Below are 10,430 nucleotides of genomic sequence, written 5' to 3' on the forward strand. Positions count from 1 at the left end.
AAATCCTCCCGAACGAAAGGTATGAGGAGTGTGATGTGGAGCACCTGGAGACAGAACCGGCATTGCAGTGAGGGCCCTGTTCAGGCAAGGGTGGGTTGGAGGCAGGATTGAGACTTAGTTTAGTAGAGATGGAATGTACACCCTCCGACAGGTAAGAAAGACCACATTGTTCCTCTATCTGGCAGAGCAGCCGACAAGGGAGAGAGAGGAGCAGGGGGAGAATGGAGGGGAGCGTGTCTTACATAGCAAGTGACCATTAAAATCCCTCACAAAAAAATCCCCTCATTGCCCCGATCTGAAGGCCCGTGAGCAGTGAATTCACAATGGCTATGTGTTATGTGGAACTGCCCCACTGTGCAACAGCTTCCACACAATTACTGACAGGAGAGATGTTGCATATTTATTGTTCCACAGAGCGATGCCTGTTAGTCTTCACGCACAGTCTGAAAAGTCTGAACAGTCAGAAAGCAGTCTGTCACTGTGTCAGTGATGATTTTGGAACTGTTCTGCGTCACATGAAACATTCAATGCTCTTCATGCTCTGTCAAAGACCCCCTACTGTGTACAGTATGTACAATATAATGGATAGATCTCATTTTTAAAAGCATTTCTTCATGATAGCAGAAATTACTTAATGGACATATGGAAATATGCTTCTGTTAATCTGGCTTCTGTGGCCATAGCATATGCTACGGCCTTGTATATATTTACAATGAGCCCTCTGAAGACATTAAAAATAAATAAGCAGATGAAGAACTACCTTCATATAAGGGATCCCTGGTCCATTTCATGAAAAAAAAAGTCTGTAATCATTTGCAAATAAAACAGCTGCAGTGTTCAACCAATGCAAGCATCGTAGCCTATCCGAAAGTTAACGCGGTATTACAAAGAATTTCTTTTTCTCAGAAATGCAGAGCCGAAAGCAGATTTCACCATCAATCTCCACCTTGAATTGCTTCTTTGACACTGTTAAGTCAGATCAGACCTCTGGGAAACTGCACACAAGTATATTCAAATATACTTTATGGTGCAGATATACCAAAAATACATATACATTTCATGTAGTACACAAAATAATTGACTGAAAGTGTTCACTGTCTTTAGTGAGAACATGTGATAATAATCACCTATAAGTTGATCTTTGAACAGAAACTGGCCTCTCTAGTGAGGAACTCTGTAAAACAATGTACAGAAACAAAATGTAAAGGCGTGGTTGAATATTTTTTATAGTGTGTAAAACAGAATGACTCTTCACATTAAAAAGCTAACACTTAACCTATGGACTTACAGTAGCAACTCAAACAAGCATTTTGGATTTTTAATTATCCAAGAACACAAAGAGTGTGATGATATCTAATCTTAAACACTGTTTAATGTGAAATGAATACACATTTTATGGCTAGTAACAAACAAAACTGCAGTTAAGAGTTTCAGTAAGGCACTGTGTATTCAAAAAGCATGAGAACATGGAAGGTTTTGTCTGGCCCATTACAATATCTCATCCCGCTGAGACATAAATCTCAATGTTTTCTCTGTCATTGTTCTAAGATGGAAAAAGTAGGTGGCTGACAGAGTCAAGAAAGGTGAATGTCTACCAGGAATCAAAGAAGGGACTTCCCAGCCCAAGTTCCTAGCACCCAGCCCCTGACTCAACCACTGCCACAGCATGCCAAAGAGCACCCTGTTATTACTGTGACCACAGTGGTTTTGGATCTGGACACAGTTCCCAGGTCAACGCCCACGTTCCCTGTTTGTGTTTGTTTGCTTCAATTAGTCTTTGACATCTCTGCTTTCCAGCTTGCCCAAACCTCTCAGGGGCTGTCAGCCTTTTCTCATTGTGCACCTCAGTGCTAAGAACTCTACTGCAAAAAATAGACCGGACATGCTGGCTGGGAACTGCCCACAGTTGACTCACTTAGGCTTAAATTCTCTTAATGACCACTGGATTTCATACTAGGGCGTGTTAAATCTAATGTGGAATTAATGGTTAAACATGTTTGTCCTGTTGTTGTTCCCCACCTCCTCTAGTTGTCCCGGTGTTTCCATGGCATTTCACTTGTTCATTAAAGATGGGGGAATGTGGCATCTTGGGTTTTGTTTTAACATCCAGAAAGCTGTATCAGACATGAGTGGAAAAACCACCTAACTTCTAAACAAAATGAATGTGTGTCTTGGGTTGTGGTATCAAAAAGGGAATATTTTTGGAGTCAGCTTCTGGGAAAGGAGAAAAATAGAGAGGGCAGATGGAGTATTACTTTTTATTTTTCTTATATTGATCAACTAGTTGGAATCTTGATCTGAACTGTAAAAATAAGGAAATGTTACTTATTTTTTCCATTATTAATATTTAATTTGAATAAAAGCAACACTGCAAATAAAGGGGGCATAACAAAGGCGATATGTACAATCATTTATTGTATTGATGGACAGACTGGTACTTATCTGGAAAGGGTTTGTGAATTTGATCCACCTACAGCGTATTGGTGCATTGTTTAGCTGATATTTAATTTCACATAATGACCTAACCCTATTGTGAACAATACTGAATATGCGCATTCAGATTTGTACATTTATCATCGTTTTCAAATGAGCAGGATGCAAAATGATCATTATTGCACGCAGTTCTCCTTAGAGCAACTGTAGATGTGGAGAGAAGTGTGATTCAGAGTTAACCTCTTCGGTGTTGTTCGTTAAAATGTTGATGATTCTCACACATTATCACCACCTGAGGTAGAGGAAATGAGGAACCCGAACATGCAGCATCATTCTTCTGAATGTCTCAATCAGGCCTGTGCTTATCTCAAGATGTTTAGATTAAGATAATGTTTTGTAACAGCAGTATTGTATTTCTTAATCATTCTCTGATTTGTTTTTATTCGCTTATTAATTTTCGTTTTCATGCATTCACATATTATATTGGTTATGTCGGAGAAGAGATTTACAAATAAGAAAATCAAACAAAATATTTAATGTAAGGGGGGTGGGTAAGTCTTCGTTTGCATGCGTGTGTACGTATATAATTGTATACATGTGATCAGGCCCGTGTGTTTATAACAACGAATGTCAGGGCTGGTTGGCCATACACACACAGAGAGGGAAGTTAGGGAAAGGAGGATGTTGGTCGGAGGAAGCTCTGCTTAATGCTGATAAAAGAGGCACTTGGTTCTTAGGAAGGGAACTGCTAACTGCTGTGGTTGCTGGCATACGCTGAGGAGAGGGGAGCAGCCCATATGACCACATTCATTCTCTGTATCTATTGCTATGTTATTAATTTCTACTTTTTAAACTTTGCAGGCAATAGACTAATAATATACGGCAACTATTTGCTGAACTTGAACAGGAGATATCAAAGAGGCATCTTGAACAGTTTTTTTTCGCATCCTGCTTTGAAGATTTTCTGACGATGTCAATGCTCACGGTTTATTCGACTATAAATCAAGGAATCAAGGTCATTTATTTGTCATTTTACAAGGGGTTGCACAATTAAATATAATGAAATTTTTATACAACTTATTAAAAAAATAAATTGTTCCATTTTTAAACTATTATATATGTATGTATGTATGTATGTATGTATGTATGTGTGTGTGTGTGTGTGTGTGTATGAATATATATGTATATGAATAGAAATGTTCATTCATCATACAGTATGTGTTGATTTATCATTATACTTACATTTATAACCATCACCAACTCTGGCAGTCAACATTATCATCACTGTGATAGTTTATATATACATGTGAAGGTATGAATGTGTTTGGTGTCTGACATGAGATGGTATGACAATGACATCTGAGAATCTTTTTGACCCTTATATATGAGCTAGATCAAGGCAGCGTACTGTTTCCTCTCCAGTATGGCTAATTTTGAAATCTTAGTGGCTAAATTGTGTTAACACTGTGCAGTATTGCGACATTTCACGGTTTCCTTCAGCGCTGTTATGAATGCATGTCAAAATAATTTGTATCTTTAAACCAGGCACTTTTTGCAGTCAAATAATAGCTGTCCACCATTTGCTTTCGAAACCCTACATATTCCAGTATTATTTGAAACTCAAGCCCAAAAATATCTTACAGTAAGGCCACACAGTGATGTCATGTGTGGAGTGAGATAGAGGGAAATCCCCATCAGCCCGGGTTTCCAAATGCTTCCCAGAAGTGGGAACTAAGATAATTGGAGTTGGTTAAATGTAGGAGGATCCTGAAAAAAGATGTTGATGAGTAGGAGCAAGCTAAAATGGCTTGTAAATGATTTTTTTTGTTACCATGCAGTCCTATAAAAAAACAGCAACTGCCTTAAGTCACAAAATGTATGATTCATAATAATCATTTTTGTTTAACTACATTGTCCATTGCTGGGGAATTACATCTGAGAAATGCAGGCGACAAGATTTGGATAGTTGTAGTGTTGCCAGACAACTTTTCTCACTGAAGGGAGAAATGTGTTACAGATGCTGGTGAGTCTGGATGGACTTCATGATGAGCTGTATCAGGTCACTTTCAGCATAAATGACATGTATCTGTTTCCTGACTCCGCGGCCTGGCAGTGAACTGCTCTTTACCCTGTACACACAGCGCACGGCGCTGCCTCAGCCAATGGGAAAGAGCCTCATTTGCAGTACGTATTACGTTGCCTACAGCTCCCGGCTAGCTGGTTTGCTAACAAGAAAGAAGATGGATTCTCCCATACTGGTAATGTTAGCCCATATATTTATTTGGAACAGTATACGAATCCTTTAACTTAACTTAAGTGATCCCTATTTCACCTAATTATACGTTGACATGTGTTACTCCAAACGTACCGAAATATAATATTTTAGCTATCGAGTTAACTAGCGTAACGTCAAAACGGTTGGCTGTGTTGGCTAACCACCTAGCCTCAGAGAAGTTAGCTTCGTGTGTATGTGTTCGTTGGTGATGTGGAAGTGTCATGTCTTCCTCCTGACTTCGTGAATAAGCAATAATTTGAAATACTATTGCGTTGGTGACTGGTCGAGTTGCGATTATGTTATGTATTTCACGTAAGCGCCTCCACCGACGCCTTATCAAAGTTTGTTGTTCCCACCTAGCTAGTTCATTTTCGGTTACCAACTTGGATATATGTTTGATAAACTCAGCAACTAATCACATATACCATCATCTACCTTAACAGGAACCATCCTTGTACACTGTCAAAGCAGTTCTGATACTGGACAACGATGGAGACAGGCTTTACGCCAAGGTATGATAAAGACAGTTGTCAAGCATTTTTGTCCTCATTGGTTGAGCTTTTCGGAAGCATGTCAAACTAAACTTAAAGGATACGCCTGGTGGTGTTTTGTATTTTTCATCAACAAATTTCACTCAAAGACAAAAACCAGAAACGCATTGACCCAACTAACGAATATTTTCTCTGTAGCTAAAACCTAATATAACTTCCTCGGTGCACTGTTTGTCCAAAGACTATTAAAACACACCAAAGAGCCACGTTGTTGCACAAGGTGACAGGATCTTCAATTGGATGAACATGGACACAGTTGTTTTCTTTAGAGTCATTTCCACACACACTGTTTAAAATGCTGTAAGTGCCAGTGCAACCAAATTCAAGGTAGAAAATATCCTTCAATAAATGCACTATTTGCTCTTGATTAAATGTTGTTTGCTAAAGCAGCCCATTTGTTTCCAGTTATTATTCAGCTTTAAAAAAAAATCAAACTTCATATTTGTGTTACAAGTAATAAATTTGCCTGTGTACCAGAGACCTGCTGAGGAAGTTGGATAGTATTGGCAGACTTACTAATGCATCATTTTCTTATTTATTGACAATAACAAAAATATTGAATATCACTAGTCTGATCCTTTTATAAACAAATCTAACTAGTTACAGTGAGCTGTGGGTTATAGATTTACATATCAACATGTGAGAATGTCTTCGCTTTCAATTCATCTACAGTATTACGATGATACATACCCGACGGTGAAGGAGCAGAAGGCGTTTGAGAAGAACATATTCAACAAAACACACAGGACGGACAGTAAGATGTGTTCCCCATATTAGAGACAGTCTCTTTTCCAGCCTCAGTACATGTCTAATAACATACATGGTTTCTTTTTGTTTGTGCTTAGGCGAGATAGCATTACTCGAGGGCCTCACTGTTGTCTACAAGAGCAACATAGACCTCTTCTTTTATGTGATTGGAAGTTCCCACGAAAATGAGGTAAGCTTAAAATTAGTTTTAGGATTTTGTAACAAACTGTTATTAAATAAGAGTTATAATCCAACAATTGAGGAGCGAGCCAAGTCACACAAACATAAATTTACCAAAATTGTTAGTGATCCCATCCTGTCTCTTACAGCTGAGGTGATGGTTTTAATCATTGGAGATCAAACAGTACTTTTTTAAAACTGATAGTCACCCTACTATCAATATTGCAATATGATATTCCAAAGCACTAAAATACTCACAGGTTTTAGCCGTCACTTACAATGAGTCTTAATTTTAACTGCTCACTCTGTAGTTCACATTTTGGCATTTGGCATTTTGTCATTGAATCTTTTTAAACCAGGTACAATTTTATGTCAGATTTGATTGTGTGCCTTACGATTTTTCATTTGCATTTTAATCTATTTATTTTGCATGGTGCTTATACAGGTTGTTTTTTTTAAATTGTCATTTTTTTTAGTTTTTTCAATTCACAACATTTATGATATATGTTCAGATCAGAAATACGTCATAAATCATATGGGTTTTCTTTTTCCTAGAAATTTCTCAACAACAGAATGACCTTGTTTAAACTGAGACAACTCACAAATTTCTTCTCTTTTGACCAATTCAACAGTATTCAGATTTTTTGTGATTATATGGGCTGTCAATATTGTGGCATACTGTGGGTATGTTGCTATAGAAAATAAATAATAATGTCAGTGCAAACTAATCTGTTTGTATTTGGTATTTATTTTTGCAAACATTAAACACTTAATTTGTAATTTAAGTAACTTCTTCCGTTGTAGAATGGGATGTTATTTGTACACTTTATGTGTCTGTTATTTATAACCTAACAATAGTTTAGAGCCAGCACAGACGGATATTAAGTTTGATGTTAGTAGAAAATAGAAGTGACGTGCCTTAAGGTCCAAAGAAGATGTTGAAAATGAACACCATAACAAGTGATTATTTCTTGAGTGATTATTTCTTTCCAGATGATTGAAAAACAACGTGGGCTCACTAGACATGAACAGATTCTAATTCATTCTTTTATTCTCAACAGCTTATGCTCATGGCTGTTCTAAATTGCCTTTTTGATTCACTCAGTCAGATGCTGAGGTACGTTTTGGCAGCTGTTATTCATTATACAAAACTTTTTCCACAAATCTTTCTCTGATGTCGAGAAAGTTAAGCTTGACATGTGTACTTTGTTGTTTCTCTGTAGAAAAAATGTTGAGAGGAGGGCTTTGCTTGAGAACATGGAGGGGCTCTTCCTGGCTGTGGATGAAATTGTAGATGGAGGGTAAGTAAGAATTGAGCGGCTTGAAAGTTTTGATGCCAAGTCATCTCATGTTACAATGACGACAGTATTAGTGCAGCATTTTGTCTGTGGGGTGACTATTTGTTGGTGTCTCTCTTTGCTGCCTCCTGCAGGGTGATCCTGGAGAGTGACCCGCAGCAAGTTGTGCACCGTGTGGCTCTCAGAGTAAGCTCTTCTCCTCTACGCTCAGATATATTCCACATAGTTTGACGTTGGTTATGTCAGCTGTAAACATGACATAATTGTTCCTGTAGGGGGATGATGTGCCTTTGACAGAGCAGACAGTCACCCAGGTGAGAAAAACATTCCTTGCTCCTCTCTCTGCTATAAAGTTTAAAAGCTCCATTAGTTTATTGACTGTTAAAACTCATTACGACAGAACCAGTGATTACAAGGGCATTGTTACAGCATCATTCTCCTCCACTCCTACTTTGTCACTCGCCTCTAGGTTGTCATATATTGCATTGTCTTATATGCATGAACGTGTGCATGATTACTAATTATTCAGTGGTATGGTGGTAGGTAGCCAAAGGTGGTTTCTGTCTTTTAGTTCTTACATGAGTCTGTCTGGGTGTGAGCTCCTTCTGATTAATGTTGTCATTTAAGAGGCCTGAGACTGGCTACCGCCATCCCTCCTCTGGCCGTGATTAATGACTGTCCCCAGTCCCCATACTTTATGGTTATGATTCAGCTTTCATTCAATGAATTAATATGATTAATTAGATCTTGGGTATTTCTCTTCATTTACATTACCCGTTCACCCTTCTTTGTTCTGTTTTTTAATAATTATATGCAACTTTTTTCCATTCCTCCCTTCAACCTCCTCAACAAGATGCCAGTCATTTTTTAAATTTTGTTTTATTTGACACTTTATTCCTTAAGGTTTGTCTCAGGCTGTAGCCATTTGTATGCTGTTCGTATTGGAGTGATCTGCTCAGTCAAACCCAGTTTCCTTCCTCAGGTTCTTCAGTCTGCCAAAGAACAGATCAAGTGGTCTCTTCTACGATAGAGTCACTCCTGCACCAGTCTGCCGGTGAGCCGCTGTTCAGCCCAGTCTTCATGGCACTGATCCACATACTCCCTCTCCTTCGACTCCTTCAATCAAAGCTGTGAGGAGTACCACTGGCTGATCCAGTCACACTCCCAGGACTACTGCTCGACAAAGTTTCATTCTCCATCTTGTTTCCTTTATTCTTTTTGCACAGGCTTACATTATATTACATAATCAACATGGTGAAAAGATATGGTGTACATTCCAGTAGCAGGGTTGGCCTGGTCTGTTCTGTTCGTTTTTTCATTGAAGAAGCTGAGTCTTTATTACACCAATGTATCTGTCTATAAAACAGTGATAAACCTCAGTGTAGCCTGTGGCAACATTCCATATGTCTCCTTGAAAAAGAGTTTTTACCCATTGGACAGCACCCTGTCTCCTCCAGATAACTGTACAAAGTATTGAGGCACTAGCTCTATCATTTCATTTACATGAATATTGTGGTTAAAAAGTGTACAACTTGTACTGTAGTCATACCCGTGATGGCAGAGGTATGTTTTGAATATATTTTGTCTGGGGATCTTCCATCGTCATACACTTTTAATAAATGTTTGTTGACACTGGCATGTGAACAGCTGTGAGATGTCTAACGCTACCTGTTGTGCGTTTAGTATTACACTCATTACCATTGTTTTTAGGAATGTCAGCCACAGCCAATAGCTATCTACTATAGACTAGTTTTCATAGTATTCAGATGGTTTATCATAGTTTTTATATCTGCAAATTCCGCAGGCCTTTAAGAGTTGGTGTTTCCTTATTTCAGAGCTGCCACGCTGTGCACTCTTTGTTCCTCAGGACCTCAGCCAGAGCGAGACACTAAAGCAGGGGCTCCATCTCCTGGTGTGTGCAGCGAAGTGCAGGGCTGAGGTACAGAAGAACTGCAGATGAGAAGGTAGAGAAGGGAGGAGACTCACTCATGCAGCTATGATCAGGAGCTCACAGTGTGCTGTGTTACTGTGACATGCAGATAAGTTTTATGGAGTCATACTTGATTCATTTCTGCTCTGTAGAGAGCCACTGTGTGCATCATGAATTGTGTGCCTCAGTGTGTGTGCAACCCCACCTTCACACACTAACCTCATACACTCATTTTAATGCAAATGAAGGGTACACTCCAGGGAGAAATGCATGTGAGAATAGGCACTACATCATGTTGGTACCTGATGCATATTACAGGAGAAGAAATTATCTATCTGCATTCTTCCAGCTAGGTATCCCCATATGTTCTCACGCTGATCGCTTGAAGGTATTTTTTCCTGGCAGAGATTTGTGTCTGTCCAACCATGCCTAATTTGAACCACATTAGGTTGCAGGCCTTGTTGCAGATCATGTGTCGTCCCTCCTCACCCTTACAATTGGACACCCCCTCCTCCTATACTATGCGTGCTGTGACATGTCTGTTGGCCTGAGTCAAAAGTCATTAAGCCAGTGTTGTAGCATTTTCGCAAATTGACATGTTGCCGGTTCATTTTTCAGTTCCTGAAATCTATCTATCTATCTATGTCTAAATAAGTTGTTTGGCTTAGACGTCACAGTGAGAAGCAGATAAGGTGAATGCTTTTGATGTAGAAGCTGTCAATGGCCTGGAGCAATTTCTGGAAAGGATCACACATAAGCGGTAATGTTGGAATGCAGAAGGTAAATTTGAGCATGTCACGCTTTATTTGCCCGATGGGAAATTTCATACCTCTTCCAGTGTCAGTCAGTTAAATCTTGTAGTTCTTCTTTGATGAGAGCTGCGTCTATCAGTCACAAACATGTAGGATAGAAAACGGCACAAAGATAATCTGTAATGGCATTTTGAGGCCCTCAAAAAATACTGCATTTCAATCAATCTTGTACAGATACTGTATGTTTTGTAGATTATTTCTTTG

At 38.9% G+C, this 10,430-nt stretch overlaps 1 protein-coding gene across 1 annotated transcript; it reads left to right on the forward strand.

Moving 5' to 3' along the window:
* The first annotated feature begins 4,606 nt into the window (after positions 1-4,606).
* On the forward strand, positions 4,607-9,119 carry copz1 (COPI coat complex subunit zeta 1). Its single transcript, XM_041945587.1, has 9 exons — positions 4,607-4,691; positions 5,152-5,220; positions 5,932-6,013; positions 6,105-6,196; positions 7,248-7,303; positions 7,410-7,487; positions 7,619-7,670; positions 7,760-7,798; positions 8,467-9,119. Exons 1-9 carry the CDS (start codon positions 4,674-4,676, stop codon positions 8,512-8,514), a joined length of 534 nt encoding a protein of 177 aa, XP_041801521.1. The 5' UTR covers positions 4,607-4,673; the 3' UTR covers positions 8,515-9,119.
* Positions 9,120-10,430: the final 1,311 nt, after the last annotated feature.

The sequence above is a fragment of the Chelmon rostratus genome, chromosome 10 (assembly GCF_017976325.1).
Source record: "Chelmon rostratus isolate fCheRos1 chromosome 10, fCheRos1.pri, whole genome shotgun sequence".
NCBI lineage: Eukaryota > Metazoa > Chordata > Actinopteri > Chaetodontiformes > Chaetodontidae > Chelmon > Chelmon rostratus.

Excerpts from the sequence above, each read along its gene's own strand:
- copz1 (XM_041945587.1), top strand. Across the intron at positions 7,304-7,409 it reads TCACTCAGTCAGATGCTGAG|AAAAAATGTTGAGAGGAGGG; the intron begins GTACGTTTTGGC and ends GTTTCTCTGTAG. Across the intron at positions 7,799-8,466 it reads CAGAGCAGACAGTCACCCAG|GTTCTTCAGTCTGCCAAAGA; the intron begins GTGAGAAAAACA and ends TTCCTTCCTCAG.